This window comes from Talpa europaea (genome assembly GCF_964194135.1).
Source record: "Talpa europaea genome assembly, chromosome: 3".
Lineage (NCBI taxonomy): Eukaryota > Metazoa > Chordata > Mammalia > Eulipotyphla > Talpidae > Talpa > Talpa europaea.
In genome coordinates, this window is record NC_140069.1 from 28,905,322 (window position 1) to 28,930,437 (window position 25,116).

Consider the following 25,116-nt stretch of genomic DNA (forward strand, 5'->3'; position numbering starts at 1 on the left):
ACCCCAACAAAAACAAAAACAAAAAATAACAAAGACCCATGACATTATGTACAGAGCTCTAAAATGAGCTGTGAATATCTACACAAAACTAGCATATGCTCTTGGTGAAGGGATGTACGTGTGTGGCTTTCTACAGTTCTCAGTCCTCAAGAAGAAGAAGAATTAACTCCCTGGGGCTGCAGGTATGGCTGCAGCAAGGGAGAGCTGGGGTCTGTGAAGGGGGGGCGACCCCCAGGTGGGAGCCGTGGAGAAGTGTCTGGGGAGGGGAGCAGCGGCGGCAGGGGACAGATCCTGGGCTTCTCTAGAAGTCCTGCCGCGGGGTGTGAGTCAGGCTGTGCCGCCGCAGATCACAGTTTCGCCTGAACACTTTGCCGCACTGCTCGCAGCTGTAGGGCTTGATGTCTGTATGGGTGAGAAGGTGAGTTTTCAGATTACTTCTCTGATTAAAGGTTCTTCCACATGTGGGACATTTGTGTGGAGATTCCTGTTCAGATGTGAAGCAAGCAAAGGATTAATCCTTCACACCACCACTGCACCTTTCTCAATAGTTTCTGACTTATCGGTATCACAAGCGTTAACATAACACCCGCATGACAACAAAAGAGGGAACGTGCAGGAACAAATCTGTACTCCTAATCCTCCAATCACGAAAACACACGCGCAGGCACACACAGAGGCCCGATTACACTGATAACTGTTGGTGGCCACCGAGGGGTGGGCTTTGTGATTTCCAGCTCTTTACATTTCATCACCATGTCATAGGCAGGAAAAAGGGGAAGGAAAAACTCTAATCCTCTCTTAAGGAATGACATTCTCCCGGGGTTATAAGGCTCCTCTTTGCTGGAAAATTAAACTATTCCTCAATGTTCTGAAAACTACAAATTATGAGGCCCCTGGGAGAGAGCGAGTATGGGATTTCATCATGCCTCCATTATCAAAATTACCTTTATTTCCTCCTAAACACGAAAGCTTTAAATGCAGGGCAGATCAGATGAAAAAAATAATAATTCTAAAATTAGAATCTAGAAGAAAGACAGTGGCCTGTTCTTTAAGAAAAATATATATGTTTATGTTAAATAAGATTAATTTTATGTAGAAAAAAAAAAAAGAATGCTGCTTACCCCACCTAGAAATCTAATCTAAATAGAACCTTTTGAGAGAAAGACATTGCCAGCGAACACCTTTTATAGAGCAAAAATGATAAAACAGAACCAGTCACTGTTTTTAAGCAAGAAAACAAACTTACCTGCATGTGTAAAGTTTTGTGAACTGCAAGAGTTCTAGATTGACAAAATCCTTTCCCACACTCCTGACATTTGAAGGGTTTTTCTTTGGAATGGATATACCTGAAAATCAATATAAGGTTTCATTGAAATGGCTTTAGCACCCCTGTCAGGAGTTTCTTTTGACAATTACTCAAAATGAAGTTGTGAGAGGACAAAAGAAACAGGATTCCCACTTATGTTTTTAGATGGTATTCCCTCCTGTGTAATTCTGTTTATGGTTAACCTCAACTAACAGATTCTTCAAAACATTCACTGGCCGCCGGCTTTATCTACACTTGATCGCCCTCTCTGGCATATTCTGGAGCTCGAAATGGAGACGATTGCAGCCCTTCTTGGCCTCTATGGTTTTCTTTGGGATTTAAACCAGTCAAATCAGGATGTAAGGGAAGGCCCAATTTAGCAGGACTGATTTTAGTGAATCCCTTAATAACCAGGGAAGATCACACAGAAGTTCCACCTTGGGTGGGGAATAGCAAGCACAGCCTCAGAGAAGATAACACCACCCTCACTGCTGGGACTTTTCCCGGATGAAAACACTTAAGTTATAATAGTTCTTCAACTGTCATTTATTAATGCAGAGTTTAAGGTTGCAGAGAAGGGGTGAGAGCTGTTTTTAAATTCAGTGATCTCACCACCCCCACCCCCCCTTTTCCATATTAGTTTTAAAGAAAGGTCGCCTTGGCAGGCTCAGGGCTGCACCTGGGGGGCAGTAAGGAAGGGTGAGAACCCAGGGGAGGTGGCCTAAGTAGATTTCCAGAAAGGGTTCTAAGAGAGCCGAGAACGGCGCCCACAATGGGAAGGACTTCAGGGTCCCTAGGTTGTATTTGCTCCCCCATTTATACCACCCCTCAGACCAGACTGGGGTGAAACTGATACTAGGATCAAGGCCCACCCACCAGATTTTAATTGCCTAAGGATGGTGAAAGGTATCAGGGGCCTGTTGAGGAAATGTAGGTGTTGGGGGTTAGTTGTAAATGGCTGAGGGAAGGCTTTTGGGGTAGATACAAGTGCAGAGGGTTATTTTAGTGATACTTGGGTGTCTATCAGACTCGGCTTGGTGTCCTGAACAAATTCTCCTTCCCTCCCAGGTCAACCTCTTTCCCCACCTCACCTGTGATCCCGCAGATGATCTTGTCTCCTGAAGGCCTTGTGGCAGATGTCACATGTGTACGGCCTCTCGTCTGTGTGGGTTCTCTCATGGATGAGCAAGTTGTAGGATTTGGTAAAGTGTCTGCCGCAAAACTTGCAGATAAATTCTTTTTTCGTTTTGGAGGGCAACCTCCCTCGGGAGGGCTTTCTGTCCGGAGTCAATTTACTGAGGCCGGAGATGGGGCTACTGAGGCCCGGGCTCAGCTTGGTCAGGTCTCCCATCTTAGGGGGGTCCTCTTGCGTGGCGGCCACCGCCAAGTTGGCAAAGTCAAAACGGGGCCGATCCTTGTGCAAGGCCGGGAGGACATGGGCGATGGCTCCCTGCTTGGGGTGGAAGAGGTGGGTGGTAAAGGGCAGAGCCGGGAAGGGGAAGCGCGCATCCACCAGCCCCTGGGCCGCCGCCATCTCCGTGATGGTGGAGCGGGTGATCTCGTGCACGTTGGGGTACCCCAGTGTCCAGTGGTTCATGTGCATGGTCTGCACGGCGCTGAGGCCGTACAGGCCCTGCAGGTGGTCCACCGCGGCGGGGAAGGTGTTCACCGCCTGCAGGAAGGAGTAATTGGTGAGCTGCAGCGACGGATGGAGCGGGATGGGCGCCGGCAGGGCCTTGCTCCCCATGTTCCTGGATGCTGGGGGGCGGAGGGAGCCGCCCCTTTCTTCCAGGACTCAGAGGCGGGTGGGCGTGGGGCTCCGCCGGAAACAGAGACAACAGCGCGAAGAGAAACCCCTAAAAATGGCAAGGAGAGAGGGGGACAGTCAGGGCTGTCATCCAGGCCGGGCGGTCCGCCCTGGGGCGCCCGCACGCGTTACCACACCTTCCTTCTAAATCTCTCTTCCCACCTTACTTCATGGTCCCCAAAAGGAGCAGCGAGGGAACCGCTTAGCGCCTGCCGGGTGAGTCGCAGGACCTCGGCCCGGGGCCTGGGTGTCAAGCAAGGCGGGAAGTGGCCTCCTGGCGAGCAGGGCGCCCCGCGGCCCTCCCGGGCGCCCGCAGGAAGGTCGGATTCCGGGCACGCCCCGAGCGGGAGACCCGTGCCCGCGGAGAAAGAGGCGGGCAGAGGGGCTGCTCGGAGCCACCCGCGGCCAGGCCACCCGCCCCCACCCTGCCCGGCGAAGATCGGCCAACCGCGACGGCCCGCGACGCCAACGTCCGCAGGTCGGGGTCGAGCCGCAGCAGCCGCGGCGCTCCCGAGTTCCCCGGGGAACGGCAGTTGTGGGTCCGACCCAGGGCTCGAGGGTCCGACTCAGCCCTGGAGCTGCGGCTTCTCGCGCGGCGCCCCGCGACGGCATTTCCACCCCCGCCCGCGCGGCCGCTTTCCCGCGCTGACTCGGGTGGCGTCCAGGGTGCGGGGCGCGGCGGGGCCCGCGAGGTGCTCCCGGGCCGCAGGGCCGCGGAGGGGCCCGCCTCGCCCCGCGCTGACCTCGGAGGTTTTCTTTTTCCTTCCTCTGCCTCAGTCCCATTTATCAGCGGTGACGGGCCGCGGGAAAGAAAAGTGACACCTCGAGGGCTGGGTTCGGCCTCGAGTCGCCCCCTCCTCCTTCCCAGGGGCCGTCCCCTCCCGCCCCCCACCAAGATCCCTTCCAGATGGTTCAGGATCTCCGGGGGGTGGGGCGGGCGGAGAAGTCCCTGAGGCCGGAACCCCTTCTTGCAGACCGCGCGCCAAGCTCTCTGGAGGCCGGAGTGGCTTCCCTGCCTGGCACGAGGAGCGGCCCCTACGCCCAGGAGGCCCGGACAGAAGGAAGAAGAGGGAAGAAACGGAGAACCGGGAAAGAGGAGGGGCAGGGGAGCCACAGCGGCCGCATTCACTGGGGCCTGGCCCGCCTGGAGGGAGCTGATTAATGCACCTGGAGACCTGCGCTCGGACCACCGGGAAGGCCTGACCCCCGGGTCTGCGGCCTGGGCCTAAGCAGGGAGCGTGCACTCCCTTCTTGCTGCCCGCCCCAATGGCAACCCCGAGCTGTTTTCGGTCCAGGTACTCCTAGGCTCCTCACCTGCATTCGGGGTGAGCCTACTTTCTCCCCCCCCCCCCGTACCCCCCTCACGCCAGCTCCTTTTTAGCAGCGAGTTTTTGCTCCTCGGCGGCCTGGGCCTGGCCTCTAAGGGCGGCTCTCACGGCTCAGGTGTCGAACTCGCAGCTGAGCGCTTTCTGCGGACGGGGGCTGGCGGGCCAGTCTGAGCCAGCAACCTTTACGCGGCTTTTGAACCCAGCAGGAAAATGGGAAAGTATGGCCAGCCTTCCCTCCCCACCCATCCCTTTCTGCGCTAGGGTTTTCTTCTCTAGAGCGTTTTTTTTGGTGTCTGTGGTTCTGAGGGCAGATATAGGGGGCTGCGCTAATGATACTGAGCTCTGGCCTGGCAGAACCCAGCTTTTGGGTCGGGCCCACACCTTCCCTCTTCCTCTGGAAAGTTCAGAGACAGGGATTTATTAATGTACAGCTTCTGCCTGGTGGTATGTGGTCTGGGAGTTCAGGCCTGGAGTTAATGAGAGGTGCGTAGCAGTCAGAGGGTCTCAGTCAGACCATTCAACCGAAACTGTAAACCTCCATTAGTAACAAACTTTCCCACCACAAATCACGATTCATTTTTGTTCCGCGGCAAGCACTCTCCTAGAGAGGTAAGGAAAAAAGAATTCGGCTAAGGTTCCTGCTAATCTATCTGATTATTTCCTCTTCCATTAAAAATAATAAATACACACCTTATTTCCTTCCTTTTGCAGAAGGATTTCCCAGAGTTTCCAAATATTTACTCGTGTTAAAAAGTGGTCTCCCCCATAGAAAAGAAACTGAAATTACTATTTGGGCATATTTCCGGACTAGGTTTCTTAGAACTAAATACAGGAGCCAAAGTGCAACTCTCACCATATTTTTTTGTATTTGTACATAGGTGTGTGTGTGTGGGGGGGGGGAGATTGTAGATTGAAGAAATACCAAGACCTGCAATTTCAATTCCAAATGCAGGACATGAACTCTGCCATAAAGGTTACACATTAATTCTTCCAGTAGACAGTTGAGTGCCATCTTCCTTCCCTTTTTCTCCAAATGATTTATAACACAGAAATCAATAACTATTATAATTCAGCTTCATGGAGTGACAAAAATGCTATTTTATAGTATGCGTTTGTTTTAATTTATAGGACGGATAATTTCTTCATGGAGGAAGAGCACGCCATTGGTGCCCATTTACAAATTGAACAATGCTAAATAGCCAACAAACAATTTTGTCATAAATAGTTTGGGACTTTACATTTCTACTCTCCCACTGAGTTGCTGGAAATATATGTCATAAGATATTTGAAGTCAATGCAGAGATCTAAAGTACTTTCGTTTTGTCTAGAGCTGAGCATGTAGTTCCCACACTCAGTTTCAGGCAAAAACAGTGATCATTGTCTGCTGTCATTGCTCCACCATCCTGTTCCGGACCATTGGTTACTTTTAATTTTGCAAGGAAAGAAACTTGAACCAATGAATAGACATAAATATTTCAGTGAAGCTGAGACTAGTTTCCTTTCAGCAGTCTTTTCCCCAGGAATTTCCAAGCATGTACATAAGTTTTGTAAAATTTAGTTCACTGGCTGTCAACAAGTGAGATGTGTACATAACTAATTTCAGTTCAGTGAAGCTTTCAAAACATGGAGAAAAAAGGTACGTGGTAATTCGATAAGGAGTCTCAGTCTTTGGTAATGGTGTTATTATACTGAATTATCTAAAAATAATATACAGTCAGGGGTCATCTGCTAAAACCTGTCCGTTGGTGTCTGCAAGAAAAGACTGATGGATTGATAGCCTCGCTGAATTTCAGCCCCTGTCACAATAGAATTTTACATATATCAGGGAGCTATATCGTCCAAGGGACTCTTCGGAGATAATTAAAAAAAAATTTTTTTTTTTTTTTGGTAAATGGCTAGAATGGATCAGGTGAAAAGAGGAAAACGACCGCGAAGTTCCTGCCCCCTCGCAGCGCCTCTGCCTTCCCAAGGAGTTAATTAAATTAAGATGCCTTCCGCATAATCTGGGTTCTGTTTCTCTCTGCTCCCTCGCTCCCCCTGCGTGAGCAATTTTCTTGTTCTACTCAGGACTGCAGTTTGTTTAGTAGAGAAAGTAGCTGTCTGCGCCGTTGCGCTCGGGAAACGCCAGCCGTCTTTTGTTCTTTGCTAACAGGTAGAGAGACGGATCTAGCGCTCACTCCACAAACACCTTTTTCTCCTTCCTTCCTACAACCGCGACTCCACTCTCCATTGCTATTTCTCCAGAACACAAGGGTTTAAACCCCGGGGGAAATTTGCCTTCTGGCCCCCTCCTGCAGGCCTGGCGGGTGGAAGGAAAATCAAACCCCCAGCTCTAGATTAGGGGATTACCTAGGATTGAACTACTTTTCCCCCCCTCGAAACGCGCTGGCTAGGCAGGCACTGTGTGTCCCGTCACGTCCGCGCAGCGATGCCGCGGTTGCCCCGGGGCTGGTGGACCAGAAATTCTATGGCAGGGTCAGAAACACCATAGGGCTGGATTTTTTTTTTTTTTTAAATCTCAAAGTACGTCGATCCGCTTTTATAAGAAGCTTTGCTGAATGCTTAGATAAAATGTCGCAAAACAAAACTAAAAGCAGAACGTAAAAGTCTGAGTCGTTGGGTGTTAGCTGGGAGTGCAGCGCCTGGGATCCGATAAAGTGAAAAACACAATGCCCTGGGCTTGCATCCGTACGAGTTCTTTTCACAATTTCTCAACCTGCGGCACGCTGGACCGAGAATCTGAGTGCCCCCTGCACCCTTCCTTCCTTAGGGTGGCTGCAGCCCCTTCCCAGAGAGGACACTCACCTCCCGTGGAAAGGTCCGTCTAGGCAGCGGCGTTTAGATCCAGTCCAGGCAGGGAGACGCACGGCTTGGAAAGGTCTTTGGGTCCACGCTGGGCAAACTTCTTTTACCGCGCGGAGTCCCGGGAGCCGCGGACATGATCCGGAAGACCACGAGCAGCAAAGCTGAGAGTGGATCCTCGCCTTCGTCCGAGCCTGTGGACGTGGACCGCGTCCCGGGGCGCTTGGAGCGCGCGCTCAGAGCTCGCCCGGAACCCTGCGCCTCCGCGAGTCTCTCGCCGCCAACTCCGGGTAAGGTCGAGGGCTGCAGCCTCGCAGGGCCATCACACTCCAGCAGCGAGCGCGCGAGCTCTGTCCCCGCCCGCGCCCCTAGGCTGCTCGCGGCCGGGAGGCTAGGGCTTTAGTAGCAGCCCCGCCTCCCCTTCGGGCGGGCGTCCTGCAGCCGTGCGGGGCCCTCGGCGCCCAGGCTCCGCCTCCGCGCCCAGCGCCCGCTAATGGTCCACTCTGTTTACTTGTGTTTGGATAGCAACTGAGTCTTAAAGGCACAGGTTTGCTCGAGGTTTCTCTGTTACCGAGACAGAGCGGAGCCTAAGGTATCTCGGTTCAAAACACACACACAACGCCCACCCCCTTCTTTCTCGATGCCACTTTTCCTTATAATGTGAGGAACTGAACAACTGGCTCTCTGCTTCTAAAACCCCCGCAGAGAAACCCAAAAGGGCATTTTGTAATTTTACTTGGCACGCTCACTGATTTAATTTTCACATCTTAACATGTTTAACATAACCGTCTTCTTCATAGGGTAAATTCAATCAGTTCTAGATTGTAATCTCCAATATATATCAACCTTGCCCCAATTTTAAAATACAGTCTTGTACATACTTTTGGTCAATTATGACTATAAGTGTAGTTTGCTTTCTCCAGCTGTTTTCAAAACGATGTTTGTTTATAGAGGTGACAATTGACTAATTTCGTAATTACTGCAAAGACATATGTGGAATGCCCCAGGAGAAATTTCTTCCAATATTTAAGCTTTAATCAGCCAATGTACATTTCATAAGCAGTTAACCAACTTGGTTAAAGGGGTGGGCATCTGCATCCCATTGTTAAACAATACAGAATTCATCTGGAATGGGCGAAGAACAAGCATTTAGAAAATTAGGAAAGCACTATTCTAGCTTCTCAAAATATGTGTATCTTCATGCCCAGCAAAAATAGATTTCATTGTTCAGTGGTCAAAAAACTTAATCGAATTTGAAGTGCAGTGATACATCTTTCGGATTCTTCTGAAGGTTTAGCTCTGTGTGGTTGTAACTACATAAGGCACTTCAGCCACTCTGAAAGTAGGGTGAACCGAGTGATAGAAAGGGAATGTCACCCACATGCTTTAAAGTCTCTTTTCAGATGGAAGCTGCCCGAGCAATACTGAGCAAAACGCCCTTTGTCCCTGAAGAATGGCCAGAGGAAATTTGCTTTAGCCTGAGGAGTCCATGCTTTGAGGGGCTCAGCTTTTTCAGGCAAAACTCTGTACAATTTATAAGTGTTCCACGAAAAGATGGCTTTGGGTGTGCCACCTCAAAGAATAATGAAAATAACCTCAATCGTGCAGGGAAGTGGACAAATACAAGCAGAAGACTGAAAATTGCCAAAAGGTTAACCAGTGTTGAGGGAGCCCCGCATAGGCTGTGAGATATTTTATTAAGGTTAGAGTCCTTCTACATAATTTCTGTCGAGATGGATAGAATTTTTCGTTCCTTTGGTAAAACATAACTTAGGAATAGCATATCTTTTTTCCCCCCTTTCTTTCCAAATTCAAATTCACAAAGATTAAAAAGTGAGCTTGGAACGCAGACCGGGCTGTATAATAGCCGTCAGTATTTAACTGCTTCAAAGTCGATTTGACAAACAGCGTGGAAGTAGCAGAATGCCTAAGAATTCAGGGTTTAAAAACAAGTCCTCCCCAGTGTATTCTATGGGGGTGCTTTCATTTTAGCGCTCAGTCCTGCGCCCCCGAGATGGGGATGCCTGTGGTCCCCTCTCTCTAACCACCTCATTCCTTCCCCAGCTTTTCTCAATTTGGAAGATTTGGAGGAACTTTCTCTTCTTTCAGACCCCCAGGACACACACTCGCGGGGTGGTGACCTGAAGGGTGTTTCTAAGCTTCCCATTTCCTTTTCACAAAAGTGAAGGCAGCTACCCAGCGGCGGGCTTCACACCTTCCCATCCTGTGCGTGTGAGTGCTGCGTGCGGAAATCTTTGCTTTTCCCGCGGGGTAGACAGAATTTCCAGCCACCCAAGAGCTGCGCCCTCTTCCCTCAAATCTCCTGAGCCCAAGTTTTTCCATAAACATGTTTACCTCGCCCACCCTAGCCTCCGAAGTTCCACACTGCAGCCTGGGCCATGCTCCCCGGAGCGCTGCTGTCGCTTGAAATTTAGGGGAAAGTCCGGGATCTGCGGGCTTTGGGGGAAGCCGCGAGGCTGGGCAGAGCCTCGGCAGCCTCCAGGCCCTGCAGCCACAACCGGCAGGTGCTCACCCCACGCCGAGAACAAGACAGAGCCTGAGCTTGGCGCGGCACGGCCAGCACGGCTCCCAGGACTACCTCCGCGTCCACCCGGGGCGGGCCCCTGAGTTTCTCCACGCTCTGCCCGGGGCAAACCCCCTGCCCCCGTCAGCGACCAGAGCGCAGCATTGAGGGGGCCCACACAGGAGCAGCCTCTTCGGCCGGGATCCCCAAGCGAAGACGCCCGGCACAGAGGATAGGCCAGTCGGCCACGGCGAGTTGTGGGGACCTGTGGTGTGAAGACGACAGTCCCGGAGCCTAGGGCGGCCCCGCTGCTCCCGAGGGCTGAGGCTCTGTGCAGGCGTCCACTCCCCTTGCGCGCTCCAGGAGCTCCGCTGCGGCTTCCTCTGACATTTCCGCCGACTCGGTCATCTGCTGTCCTCACGGCTCTGGGCTTTCGACACCAAGGACGTTTCCAGGGAAATGGCTAGCAGACTGACGAGGAGCGCGCAAGCAGTCGCTGCCTGCACCCGAACCGCCGAAAGTTTACGCCCCTACACTAAGGGACCGAGGCTTGGGAGAGGAAACGGGAGGAGCCGCAGGAGGTTGGGGCCCGCAGCAGAGACCCCTTGCCTCTGGCCCACCCACAAGGCCCTGCCAGTTGAGCAGGTGTCGGACATAGACTTTTCTGGAGTTGATTCTGAGCTTCTTCTCCACTCTGACCGCCCGGTGCTGACATGCTAAGAACTCTTACCCTTCAAAATGCAAATTTTGGAACCCCCATCACTTTGCAGAGACCCTAGCTGCCATGATCTCTGAGGACTTGCCTCCTTTCTCCCCTGGCTTCTCCTGCCTCTGCGGGGCGGGAACCTTTTGCATTTGAACTTCCCTCACGGTTTGCTACTTTTCGTTGGAGCCCGACAAGTTAGGAGCCCAGCTGGGCGCGCGCACTCCAGCCCCAGAGAAATGAGGTAGCTGGCCAAGCCCAGATCGCGGGCACGGGACGCAGAATGAAGGTGTGGAAGCGAGGGTCAAAAACGAAGGGAAAGCATCTTTTTAAAAAGCGCGTTCGAGTCAGGGCTGCAAACCCGGCTGGGAAAGGGAAGCGCAGCAGCTGGCTGGAGCTGAGCGGCCGGCGGGAAGAGCCGCAGCGCCCCCTGCAGGCAAGGACCTAGCACTACGTGGCGCGGGCGCCCGGGGCGAGCGCTTAGGGGACCCGCGGCCGGGTGTGCGCGCTGGGTAGCCAGATCCGCGCCCGCCTCTGTTTCTTTTTATCTCTCCTGGGCCCCTTCGCCGCGGAGGAAGAGTCGCGTGGACTGTAGGGTCATTGGGGAGAGGGCCTGGGCCTGTTGTCAGGGCCAGTAAGTCGTTCGATTCCTACTAGCCCTGGGGTCTTTGTGAGGGACCCATACATTGGACCCTAAGCTGCTCTCTCCTGGAGTGTTTTTCTAAAACGGATCTTCGGACTCGCGACGCCGCTCAGAGTGGCTTTGACTCCCCAAGTTGGGGGGAAAACTATTTCCGATCCCAACGCAGGGCGTTTGCTGGGGCTCGGCTGCTGATGGAGCAGACCCCAAAGTCTCGGACGCAGTGGCGGGAGAAGCGAAGAGAGGTTTCTCGCGTGTCCGCATTTAGAAAGGCTGTCCCAATCCCCTCTTCCAGCCCCCCATTCCCCTTCACCCCTCTTCGCCCCAGCATTTGAGGCCCCGAGGGAGTGGATCCCTGGGTGAACGATGCTTTCCTAAGCCTCAGACAGGGAAGAGGAACTTCTAGGCGTGCGGGGGGCGCGGAAACCCTCCTGGGGCTTGGGGGCGGGCCGACCACTCACGCACACCGCCTGCAGCCGTCTGATGCTCAAGCCCACCCCCTTCCAGGGATCCACCCGGAGCGTCAGTTTCAGGTGCCCGAGGCCGGGTCAAACCCAGCTCCATCATCTCTAGGGACCGGGAGGGGGCGTGGAGGGCGTGTTGGCTCCGATGGCGCCCTCCCTGCGCGGGGTCCCTCACTCAGCATCCTTTCGCTGGAGAACACAACGCGCGCGCTTCCAGTCACCAGCTTTCAGGGCACTGGACGAAAAGGGAGCGCTCCCTGCGGAGTGCGAAAACGCGACCCGAGGGTTGGCTGCGTAGCCCCAGCTAGGACAGCAACTTCCCTAAGCCGGGGTCCCACTCCGGTCCGGCTTTCCCGGGTGAGGCCCCGCGCGCCACTTCGGTGAGAACCAAAGCCCCCGCCAGGCTGCACGGCTCGTGGTCAGCCCTGCGAAAGCCGCAGGGCGCCGCCCTAGAGAGGGAGATCCGCCCGGCACCTTCGCGCCACCGGGAGTCCGAAGAGAAGAAGGGGCCGCGGCCGGCGGGCACCAGCACGCGTTGGGTGTGGGTGGGGCCCGGCTGCTGCCAGGACGGCGCCTGCAGCCCAGGGTGTGGGCGCGGGACCCCAGGGCGCACGGGAACAGGGCGCACGGGAACAGGGCGCACATTGTCGTTCAGTGCCCCTAGGGATGTGAATCTTCTGCGGTTTGCCTCGCCACAAAGAGCTAGGTCCTCTCCTGTGCTCCTGCGTCAAAGCACAGCTTCGAGATGGACATGCTTTTCCAACCGAGCCGCCAGTGTCCATGACCAGGAAGAGCCGCTTAGTGGCGGAGGACAAGATCCTGGCGCTCCCCAGGAGGGAGGGCCCGGTGGGTGACGCCCCTCTGCCCACCTGCCCAGCTAAGACTGCCCCCGTTCTCCACAAAAAAAGACTGGAACAAGGTTCGCGCAACTGTATTTATTAGGTTTTCACTTAAAAATCGCTTTTAAAACATGATAACTTGCCTAAACATTGGGAACATTCAAAGGAAGCTCTGACTTCCTATGATCTCCATTCCTACAAGGCAGGAAGCTAGCTGGAGCAGCGCAGCTCTGCTCTCTGTTCTCTCTCATCTAAAAAACACAGGACCCTGGATTACTTTGGAGTTTCCAATTCTCGCTGCAAAAGTCGTTTCTCTGGGATTTTGGGATAGGTCCAGCGTTACCATCTAGAGCCCCAGTTCTTAAAATGTGTACTCCAACTGCATCAGCAACGTCTGGAACCTGTTAGAGATGCAGATTCTCTGGCCCCACCTACTGAATCAGAAATTCGGAGAGTGGGGGTCGGTCAGGCGATCTGTGTTTGAGTAAGTGCCCCAAGTGTTTCTGAGGCACATCAGCGCTTGAGAACCAGTGACCTACATCAAATTGACACTTGAGAGCAATCCTGGGCATGCAAGACTTATCTTTCTCTCTTCCTCCTAGTCTCTCTTCCCTCTCTTTCTCTCATTGTCATTCCCCAACAAAGATTGCTCCTGTTTGGCTCCGCAGCTTAATTAATTCATCCACACATTCACTCATTCCATGCTCTCCCTTTCAAAGATACCACCCACATCCTTGGAGACTACTGGATCTCAGGTGAACTAGACATGACCTAGCATTTCCACGCTGTGGAAGGGATGCATGGGAAAGAGAGAGGGAGAGAAAGTATAGGAATCTTCCTCCTTTCAAGGCCAGTTTTCTTCGTTAATTATTTTCATAGTCCAGTACTAGATTTGATCTGATTTTAGGAATATCCCTGTTAGGGACCAAACAGAAGCATTACACCTAATTTTACAGTTTCTGAGCTTTTGGGAATCTTGACACCCCCCCCCCAAAGTCTCCTCCCCTCCCTTTATTTTCTTTCTATTATCACCACACCCCAGGAATTCTGTGTGTTTGTTGCATATACTTCCACATACAACTTGACACTGCCTACACTCTACTTGCCCTTGTAGCTTTGGATCAGAGTACCTGGCACCAAGAAGGGTAAGGGAATGGCCCAATCCTTGGAAACGTGTTTGGACAGGGGCTCCAATCCTCTGTACCCTTGGCTGCTCTTAGGATAGCTGAAACAAGCATGGTGGGTTTACCTGCTCATCGACTCCCTGGCTCCCTGACTCAAAGCTCCCTTATTTGCATCCTCTTTTTGTTTGCATCCTGCTGCCAGGTACTGCCCAACTGCCTGAGATCAGATGTACCTAGACATTGAGGTTATAACCTTCCATCTGCTGGCTTGTCATCTTAAGATTAGATCAAATCCCCTTACTTTTCTCTTGGAAGTAAGAGAATAGTCTCTTTCTCCCATGTGTACATTCTAATGAAACTCATGTCTTTCTAGTCTTCTTTCCTCAAATTGGCCTCCCTTAAGTGTTCACTTTGCACTTCTCTCTAGAACCTTAAATGGAACTTCTCTCCTTAGTTAGTAAAATGTTTTTTTGACTGGATCATTTGTGTCCTTTGAGATTTAGTGATAGACAGTGAAAGCATATAGAAGCTACTGTACCCCAGAGACAATGGCGAGTTCCTCAAAAACCTCTTGTCATCATGTATTTTGGGATTGAGAAAAAAATTGTTTTTACTTTCGTCAGCCAAAGCAGGGAAGCCACTGAAAGTGCACAAAAACAAAAATGAAATTTCATGTTGACTATAGTCCTAAAGTATTCATCTCCACTTAAAAGTTGCTATTTTAATATGACCTTTTCATACGGGGATTTTCAAAATATAAAATGTATAATGGTCAGGAACATGATAATCTCTTTACAACCTGTGATCATATTTCTTAACAGGATTTTGCTTTCCAGTGCAGATGGTTTGACATAGTAACATTTAAAGCAGCCAGCACTTAGCTAGGAAATGCCAAGGCCAATATTTGGAAGCAGATACAAGTTTTAACAAAGGAAAATGTATATTCCTGTAGCTGTTTGCCTGTGAATATTCCCTGGAGGATTAATATACTATTCTTGAATCTAATCCAAGTCAGCAAACTCTCTTAAAAGTCTGTGAGGTGCCAACTCATAAAGCACATCCAATTCCATGTCACCAAATATTTTTGTATATATGCTATGTACCACGTACTAGGTTAGAACTTTAATTCCAATTCCATAGACAAATATATTTTTGTTTGAGGTTCTGAACTTTCATCCTTACTTGATATTGCAGGCAAGGGTAAGGAAGGTGTGATTTCAAGGTTGGTTTCCTTTGGTTTTGTTAAATTGTTAAAGTATTTGTACTTAATAGCAATCTTTAAAACATTTATTGAACTCTCTCTTACAACGTTAGGTCATTTTTACAAGTCAAGGAGAGAAAGTCAGTGTTTAAGCCAGCTCATTTATTGGAAAACGAATGCCAGCACCAGCTTAACTTTTGGCTTTCCAACTGGAAGAGCTTAATATCGTGACAACATTTTACAATAATGTTATTTCCATCATGCCAGGTGATAATTTAGCTGTAGATTCGTTATGATTGGTGACCATAGCTCTCACTCAAACTTGTTTTCATCTCCTGACTGTAAGGAACCTCAGAAAGAAAAAAACCTACTTCTCATGACATCCTGGCTGGAGGTAGAGGTAAAGGAAGTGGCAGACCACTTTCCAGCACCATTCTCGTGTTCCTTGGGAGAACTTGGAGCAGGACCAGCTCATACCCTGCTGGTTCAGAGAATCTGGGTCTTACCAGAAGTGACGAGCTCTACTGTCTATGCCTCTATGCCCAAAATGCAGACAAGATCTACGGATCTGGAGATGTACCCAACCAAGAAGCTGAGAGGTAGCATTCTATTCATCCCCGTGTTCTAGGCCACAACGCCTGCCACTTTATCTGTTTTAGCCACATACTTCATTTCACAGTCGTCTAACTCTCTTCTCAAGTCCTTGCCCTCTACAGTCTCCACAGTCCATGCCTGGCAAGCAGGCCTATCTCCAGGAATCAGACTGGGTGGACGCCATGGTTTCAGAACACCAAGCAATAACATTTCTAACATGCGTTAGACCATAGTTGCCTTTTCCTTACCCTGGAAAAGTACACAAAGTGCAAGTTGTCTCCCAGGCCAATGAGGCACACATCCAAATACCCTACATGATGGGCCCACCCAGGCCCAGGAGAGCATGGAGGAGAACATGAGTGTGTCATATGGGTGTGTTCGCCAGTCCTGCTTCTCTCTGTCTCATCCTTGACCACATTCTCTTGATAGACCATATGGCCTGGGAGTGACCTGGAATATATTAAGAACATTGGCTTGTAGAACCCTTGCAGAACCATTGGGCAGGGTGGGATTTTAGACTTGTTAATTTATTTAACATGCATTTATTGAGGATGTTTAGTATGGCAGGTTCTGTTGTAGGGCCTGGGACACAACAATGAATTAAGGAAATATGCTCCAGTGGGAAAACAAGTAAATACATAGTTACGAGGTAGTGTGAATCAGAAAACCTGGCTCAAAAGTCCCTTGTTAATAGTCTCTTATCTGGGCCTCCCTGGTGGCACAGGGGGTTAACTCACAGCACTATGAAGCTATCCACAGTTACTGCAGCACTGCGCGAGTTTGATCCCCAGCCAGCCAGGGAGCTAACCCACATGGCACAGCAGACCTCTCCTGTCTTGCCTGCTGCTCCCCTCAGCAGTGTATTTCAGTCATTCTGCCTGTTCTGTTCCCCACTCTGTCGCTGGTGAATCCTCTCTCACCCCACCCTGCACCTCTGGCCTGTACCCCAGCTCATGTATGCATAAGTAAATAAGTCTTAGGAAAAATAGTCTCTTATCTTAAAAAAAAATCATGCCACTTTTGAACTCTCAGTTTCTGAATCTGCAAATGCAGGGCATTCTGAGGGTTAAATGGTATGCATATTGATGCTATTAATAGTTAGAATTTTTTCTTACCCATTTTCATGGACTAACTATATCAACACAAAATTATTCCTTCTAGTCCTCCCAAGATCTAGGAGAAGAGACTAAGGGGAAGTAATTTGACCCAGTATCTAGAGATCATGAATATACAAATTAAGTTGCTGCAACAAGTGTTTCTAGGAAAAAAATGGCATCTGCCTTGATAGCAAGACTTATCAAGAGAAAAGATCTTTCACTGTTCACAAAAAATGTGGAAATACTGTACTGCACATTCTATTTTGTTGTTCTCTGGTGATTTTATTTTACTGCAGTTAGAGAATACACTGATAGATCTGTGATGAATAGATTCTTTTTTTTTTTTTTAAGGTTTCGAAGGCACTATTTTGGATTGTATTCTCTAGTGAAATAATAATGCAATTAATTTGGGAATGTCATATGAGGTCTTAAGAGGAAAGATGTTGTATCAGTTAGAATAAATGGAGTTTTGGGTATCAGAAACTCCAAAATAACGTGGATTTAAACAAAAGAGAAGTTGATTTATCTCTTACACATACATAGGCAACCCAGAATCAATATAATAATCAATATCCTTGATTATCAGATTCTTGGGCTCCTTCTATCTTGTTCCATCAACTTCAAGAAATGGCTTTCACCTAGTGGTCCAAGATGGCTGCATTTCAGCTAGTAAGGAGGAAGGTGTGAAGAAGGGTAAGCCCCTTCTCATTAAGGAGACACCACAGAAACTGGAATATAGTCCATAGCCATCCATCTAAGGAGCCTGGGGAAATTCAGTCTTTATTCTCAGTGACTGAATGCCCTGCTAAAATTTGGACTTACATTACTGAAGAGGAGACTGGATATTGGGGGATGACCAACAGCCCCTATCACAGGATGCCTAGGCTGGGTAATTGGTTCTTAACATATTTTATCTCATATGTGTTGGCACCATAATCATTGTCACTGGTCTGGGTAGTGTTCTCTCTTCCCTGAGCTGATTTTATGGGTTTTAAGCACTATATGCAGTGGCAGGATTCTGTTTTGGAAACTCTTAATATATTGCCACTATTTGCCTGTTTCTTGTTTGCTCTTAGTTGTGGCTGCTGGCATGTGACTTTCTGTTTAGAGTGGGGAAGAGGGAAAAAAGAAGGTGGGTGGTTGGGCCTCCCTGGCGGTGCAAGGGGCTAAGTCGCAGTACTATGAAGCTGCAGCCACTGCAGCTTCTGCAGCCACTGCAGCACAGAGTTTGACCCCCCACCAGGGAGCTAACCCACATGGCACAGCAGACCTCTCCTGTCTTGCCTGCTGCTCCCCTCAGCAGTGTATTTCGTCAGTCTGCCTGTTCTGATCCCGGCTCTGTCCCTTGTGAATCCTCTCACCACCATCTCCCAACACACACATCTCTGGCCTGTACTCCAGTTCTTGGATGCATAAATAAATAAATCTTTAAAAAAAAAAAAAAAGACAGTGGGTCGTGTTGGGAGGTAAGAGGTGTCAGGAGCCTGCCTAGGGAAGATGTTGTGGATTGTGGAGAACAGCCTTGTCTCACGTGGCAGTGTGCCCTTTGTAGGATGGGGTTTTGGGAAATCAGGTGGGCCAAATAAGTAGGTCTTCTGCAGGAGCACTTCATTTTTTTTTCCCCTTGGTGGATGTGCTGGGAAATGAGACAGAACATACTAGAGGAAAAGCAGAAGCCTTGGATTCTTCCTGGCCCTGTCACCATGTAATGCAGGCTTGGACGAAAGGGGCAACTGCAATAGTCAAAAACTGCCTTCAACAGCCACAGCACCAAAATGTGCAACTTAGGTTGCAGTGAGGGTCCGAGTCAAAGCTGAAAGCAGGTCCCCCACACAGCAGAGAAGGCCCTGCTCAGCTAGAACCCAAGGACAATCTCCAAAGTATAGAGGGACTTAATTACTATTCAAAGTTGTTCTGGCCTGATTTGTCTGCCTGTTAAACTTTGCTTCTAACTTATCCTGTGTTAACACTGCACAGGTTGGATTCTCCCCTCCAAGCCTAAAAGGATGCTTAACAATAGACATGACCTTCCATGTATGAAGGAAAGGATTAGAAGGGGCCTGTGGATCCCCAGTATCACCTCAGTCTCCCTTTAAGATGCTGCTTAGTTTCAGGCAAGTCTGAACATGGAGGTTACAAGCAGAGCATTAATGTCAGTGTGTGGGGGGATGGATTCTTTCCCTGCAGAAACATCTGGAGTGACACTGAGGACATACTTATACACATTTACAGGAGCCCTGGGGGATTCCCATGCCTGAGAGAACTGGCTTGATAGTTCCTATTACACATTTATTTCCTTAAAGGAGGTATTTTATATTCTACTCTGTAATTTAATTCCTTTGGCTCCCTACCCTGCTAAAAGGGAAAAGAACATATAGTCCAAACAATTTTTAAAACCAAAATTTTCCCCTCCAAATAGTAAATGTGCACAACTCATGCAGCTTTTACACACATCTGTAAGTTATGACTTGTTTATTCCAGTTCTTACAATCTTTTAAAAATAAAGTATAATGTTTTTCAGTCTGTATACATAGCATTTTCTTTTATCAACCCCCCACATACAAATGTATTTCCCCCTTTTAGAGTGTAATTACATGTCTAAATGGTAATGTATACAATTGATGTACAGAAAAGACGTATATGTTTTATAGCAAACATATCAAAAGGATATAAATTACTCATGTTGATTCTTTTTTAAAAATGGCAACGAATGACCTGCAGTTAGAAAAGGCCTCCTAAGTTGGTGTGACCCTATTCTATGTATTGGGTATAGAGGATTTAGAATCATGGATAGCATTTTAGAGACAATATAATCCAGCCCTGTCATTTTACCTGTGGGCCATGGAGCCTCAGGTGGAAAATAATTTTCTCAAGTTTTCTGATTTGTCCACAGCCCAGAGCTGAGACACCTGATTTCAAAAGAGGATTCCTTCTATTACCCCTAACAATCTCACCTAGACAGAAGGTGGAATTTCACCATAGGTAAAGATACCGACTTGATCTCAATGCCTGTTGTGCCGTACCAAGAGCCTCTAAGCACCAAAACTCCAACCTTAGCCATCCTGTGGGCTTAACTTTTCAGTGTGGTTGGAGGACCAGCAGCATTGCCCTCATCTGGGGGATGGGTAGAAATGTAGCCAGACTTACGGAACCAGAATCTGCATTTTAACAAGACCCCTGGGTGATTTGTCTGTAGATTAAATTTGACCACTGTGCCTCTGCTGCCAGATTGTTTCCTTAGAAACCTGTTTAATCATTTTCTTCTGGTGCATTAAGAACCTCTAATGGCTTCCTAATGCTTATCTGCTCCTATTCAAATGTTTTTAAAATTCAGTCTCAATTTATCTACTAAACCTGGGAAATAGGGGTTTTTTTTTGGTCATATACTAAACTTTATGGGTAAATCTGTGAATCTAGGTATTTAAATATTTCCCGAGGTGACTAACCTTAAATCAGCTATTTGAGTACAATTAATAAAAAATGCTGCTTTGGAGTAACTTGATTAAGTAAATCTTGGAAAGAAACAAGATTCAGGCTTATTTTTCTCAGATGCTAAACAACAAAAGCTATTTTTCTATGGACTATATATTTTCTCATTTCTTTCCCTTCCATTGACTTTTCAACTTGCTCAAAATTTGAGAAGATAAACTCTGCTTAATCCCCAAATTTCCTTTTCCACTTTCCCCACTTAATTATTATTGTTAACAGGAGCTAACTGTCCTGGGAGTCTCTTGAGATCACTCTGAGATTCAGTCATTGAGTTGTATCTCATAGTCCTATGATCACAAGGATTGATTTGGCTATCCCGGTTAAACTCCCTCCTGAAGTTGTGCTTGCATCAAAGGCAACAGCATTTTCCCAGTGAGTCAAGGCTAAAGCAATTAGTAAGCTCCATCTTTTAGAGTAAACTTGTAACTTGTGCTAAAAAATCCCATGAAAGGGGGGGGGGATTGTTGTTTATATTAGAGTATAACCAAGTTCAGTGTTATTTTGTTCAGATGGGATCCTCTCTTACAAGGCAATGATTTAGGGCCAAGTCAGTCAATAAAGTTTTTGGTTCTTATAAAAAAAAGCTTAACCCCTGGAGGCCTAGGGATTAAGTCTCAGAGCTACCACTGTGATGGCCCTTCTTGGGGCCTGGGTTCGATTGATTCTGGCCAGGAAGCTAACCTACATGGTGCAGCAGACCTGTCCTGTTTTGCCTGCTGTTCCCCTTAACAGTGTTTCAATGGATCTGCCTTTTCTTCTCCCTTCTCTGTCTCTGATGATTCTTCTCACACACATACCCCACTCCGCACCTCTGGCCTACACCCCAGTTCTTTTATGCATAAATAAACGAATAATTTTTTTAAAAGGCTATTACCAAAATCCAGTGCCTCTCCAGGCTGTGCACTGTTACTTCATCACAATGGTGATGTTATCTGTCAAGTATCTGGGCTTACAAGTGACCATAACAGAGTCCTGAGCATTATTTGCTCAAATGATACTCTTCTCTCTTTTTTGTTTCAGTCAAATATGTGCAAGATGGATCTGGTTGGGGCAGGGTGGGGGTGGGGAAGTTATTCATGGAGTACGATGTGTACTCTTGCAGTATTGTACTACCTCTATAAAGTAGACTTTATGAGCTGTCTGCTTGCATTTTTGTTTTCTGACTTATTGTTTTCTATCCTACAATTGTTCTATTAATTTGATAGTATGTGGTTTCAGCCAAACATTTTTTTCCAAATTCTGCCAGATTACGAAGAGGTTTCTAAAGAAAATCCTACGTAGCAACCTTCCTAAATAAGCAGAACTTCAACTCTTGCCACGACCATGTTACCATGTCCTCGGAGGCCTTCAGGGGCAGAATGAGGTCAGAAATTGCATTATTTCAAGACACCTAGTCTCTGTGGGGCAAAGCACATCCACAGGCAATTTTGTGACCAGTTCAGTGACAGCAACGTGGGCCAGACAGAAGCAGTGGCTTAGGACCCAGATCTAAGTGTTGAGAAAGAAGTACAAAAGCTTGTGAGGTCAGCTTCCCTTTCTTAGGCTGACTGTTTTCCCTTAGGCTCTGAACAGAGGATTCACCCCAGAATGACACTCACGTTCCACTCAAGTAGTCTGCTTTTGTAATTCTTTAGGGATTTTTGTGAGCACAGAGGTCACTCTCTCTGACAATTAAGCTTTAAAGTTAATTCCCAAGATAAATAGAGCAAATTGACACCACTTTGCTTGTAATTTTTCTTCCTTCAAACTCTAGAAGACTATGGTGGATCAGCTACCAGACTCGGTTCCTAGAAATTCGAGAAACATGGACATTTTATTTTCTACCTTTCTAGATGAGGCAATTTAAGGCCATCAGAAAGAACAAAATCCATGTAAACGTCTTAATTCTACAGTTTTGCTTGTGTTACTGAGAGCACAGACAATCATTGTTTCCATTTTTTTTTTAAGCTACGTAAGTAGTGGTTTCTTTTTAAACTGGAATGATAGAAGGTTGTAATCTTTTTAATTCAGACCTTGCAGCAGAGAAGCTGGCTTACTTGTGAGCTGTATTATTCAGTAACACACTCTGCATGGAACTGGGAAGTAAATAACTGAACACGTACTTTATAATTACACACCCGGCGGGCGGGGGGGAATTCAAAGCGGTGGTGCTGGGAGTGGAGTTTGGGGGCCTGGAGCGGCAGCTGCAATCTGGCTTTTCCCTCACACAGAGCATGAGAGAAAACAAAAACCTAAAGGTCCTAGGAGCAACCCAGGTAGTGAGGGGGGTTGAGATGTGTGGAGCAGAAAATGAAGTTTGTCCCCTGCAAACTCAGCTGGCAGGGAAATATAATTAGGATTTACAGAATAAACTGTGAGCCTATGTATTGGCTCTGGATATCTACTCCATCTCCCAAATAGTGTTCTGGACACTTTACTGGGGAAAAAGTTGTCAAATCAGTTTGAGAAAGACTGTATACTAGGTCCCTTACTGGAGAATTAAAGCTCATGTTAGCACAACCAAAGCTCCAAGAATTATTACAAGAAAGATGACAGTCCTTTTTAATACAATCTTCTCCACCCCAATTTGATTTCTAAAGTTCCTTTCAGCTACAAGTTATATAGATTCTTGCTGACCAAACACTCTCTGCATTTCAAGCTAGATCATTTGATGACAGAAAATGATAGTTAATTCAGATTTTAAAAATTGATCATAATACCCTCAAAAAACATAGGGATTTGATTATTCTCACTGTCAATGTCATCCTAAAAGCTGCCACAATTTAACTTGCCACCCTCACCTTTTAATTGCAACACCGGTACTCATTTATTGTCTGACCCTGAACATTCACTTGGTTTCACCAGTTTCCACTGTAAATTAAAACTCTTTCCTAGCTGTAAACTTGTCCTTGTATGGGAATATTGATAAGAGATTGTCTTTCAATAGTTCATCCAGTTGTTAAACACTTACCCACTCATTCTATCACAGAATCTGTTCATTAGAAAAGTAATACCAGTCTTTGAAGGCTTTTTGGAAAACCAAGAAAAGGAGGAAAGAATGGTTGTTACTTCATTCCAGACACTGTTCCAAAAGCTTCATTGTAATAGCTCAAAGCCAAACCACCCCAATGCCCACTGCTCTGCAAGCCCAGGAATCCAGAGGAAGCTTTTAGCTAGTCAAAATTAGAATGAATATTAACTCTATCTAGTTGTTCCTGAGGGATCAACCAACCAACCAACTGGTCACCCAACTCCTCAACATTTTGAAGGGGGCATGTAGGTGTATTTCAAAACAGAAGCATTTCAAATGTCTTTCATAGTTTCACAGGTATTGTCTTTTCGTGTTCAACCAGCATTCTACAGGTTATTTTCAGTATGCCATAAACCAGGCCTTTTAGAGTTAGCAACCCAGTTTCTTCTGGTGAGGTGTTAGCCCTGTATTGCTTTAACTTTTTAGACTTCTCTCTTGGGGCCAGTGGACTATATCTTTGGAGGGACAGTCGAAGTGTTTACAGATCTTTAGAGGCAGGGCACACGGGTAATGTGAGGACACCTGGAGCAGAGAAAGCCACAACTGAACACATGTTCTAGAAGGCCAAGCTGTTTTTAACATCTTGACTTATTTCTTCAACTTTTATCTTCATTAGTATATCCCGCCCATATGGAAGTATCCACAGACAAGTTTGTGTTGGTTAAGATTCTTATTTGCAAGTAACAGAAATACAACTTTAACTAGCTCAAGCAATACAGGAAGTTTACCAGTCCATGTAACTGAAAAGTCCACAGGTTGAATAGCTTCAGGTACATGTAGATCTGGTAGTTCAAGTCATATTATGAGGCTCTCTCTCTTTCTCCCTCTCTCTCTCCTTTTTCCCTCCCACCATTTTCATAATATATGGCTTCTACAAAGAAACCTCCCACCCCAAAGCCTGGGAATATGGTCATTCATATCTTTAGTTTACATACTTTTTATAGTTTATAATCCCAGAGGAAGAAAGTGTAAGTCTTTCATTGCACATAAATAGTCCAGGCTCTCAGACAGAGCTGCCTAGTTATATAGTCTGTCTCAAATAACGAACTGTGTCTTCTTGTACAAATTACTCCATCTTTGTCTCAGTTCCTTTATCTGTAGAGGAGAGATAATAAAGGCACTACCATATTGAATTGATATTTGGATTAAATGAATAACATATCTGGAGCATTTGGAGCAGATTCTGGCACATGTTAAGTACTCAATAAATGCTGATTGTAGGAGAGGACCTTCATTAGAAGAGTTGATTTAGCATATGCGATATGCCTATCTCTGGATAAATCACTGTAGAAGCAGGAATCTAGTAATCTGATTGGCCAGACATGACTCACATTCTTACCTTGTGCACTGAGAGGGCAATATCCAAATCACATTAAATTATAGTGAAGTAAATTCCAAAGGAAAGGTTGTTGAACAGAAAACGATAATATAACCACTATAAGGCCAACACCTGGTCCAATCCCGACCATGACAAGATAGAATCACACCTGCCCTCCGGTGTGATTGGGAATGAGGTTGGATTGCTAACATGTTCTCACATTCAGAGACTAAGCTTTGGGAAGCACCATCACCCTCACTTTCTCAAGACTGTGTATCTAGATGTCTCAGCACTAGTTGGTTACCAGCCTAGAACTCCTGGTGCTGTATTTAAGTGGCACACACTGTGAACTTCATTTGGCTTGGCTGTGGCCCTTATACAGCTTGTTTTGGATTTTGGATCCATGAATACTGTGGTTCTGACACCTACACTACCACCCACTGTGCTGTCTAGAATCTCTCATCACCTCATCTTACCTGCTGAGTTGGCCAGCTGAGTCTCACCTAAGCTTGCTGTATCCTAAGACATTGTGTCTTATATATCCTGGGGTCACTTACCTTGTGGTTTCACCTCTGCCCTACCTCTCTTCTGTGTTGACCCAAATCCCAAATGTGTGGGTACCATTTGAACAATCTCCGGCAATGCCTTATCTCTCAACAGTATTGCCCTTTCAACTGAATTTGCAGGCTGTTTCTTCTCTGCTGGGCATTCTTTTAGGACTCTGGCTTTCATTCAAAAACCCATTCCCATGTTCCCATCCATATTACCGGGTAACATCATTTTACATTTTTCCTCTTGAAGAGAGCATTATTTTTAATGTTTTAGCCCAGAGCACTAACATGGAGGCAACATGATGTGCAATAAACTTGA

The 25,116-nt window shown here is 47.4% G+C and overlaps 2 protein-coding genes across 3 annotated transcripts in view; one reads left to right on the plus strand and one right to left on the minus strand.

Annotated features, from left to right (window-relative positions):
- Positions 1-301: 301 nt before the first annotated feature.
- OSR2 (odd-skipped related transciption factor 2) lies at positions 302-3,093 on the minus strand (the record flags this gene model as incomplete). Of its 2 annotated transcripts, none has more annotated exons than XM_084230127.1 (3): positions 2,398-3,093; positions 1,247-1,346; positions 302-484 (listed from the first exon to the last, which is right to left on the minus strand). In XM_084230127.1, exons 1-3 carry the CDS (start codon positions 3,051-3,053, stop codon positions 302-304), a joined length of 939 nt encoding a protein of 312 aa, XP_084086253.1. In that variant the 5' UTR covers positions 3,054-3,093. The 2 variants fall into 2 exon arrangements, with proteins under 2 accessions (XP_084086253.1, XP_084086254.1); XM_084230128.1 differs by having other exon boundaries at positions 328-402.
- Positions 3,094-12,354: 9,261 nt separating this feature from the next.
- The window catches only part of STK3 (serine/threonine kinase 3), a gene marked incomplete at its 5' end in the record, with an annotated part of 334,603 nt that continues 321,841 nt past the window's right edge, over positions 12,355-25,116 (plus strand). Inside the window, 3 exon segments of the mRNA XM_084230531.1 lie at positions 12,355-12,493; positions 15,085-15,337; positions 17,016-17,122. Coding sequence (XP_084086657.1) covers positions 12,355-12,493; positions 15,085-15,337; positions 17,016-17,122 — 499 coding nt within the window.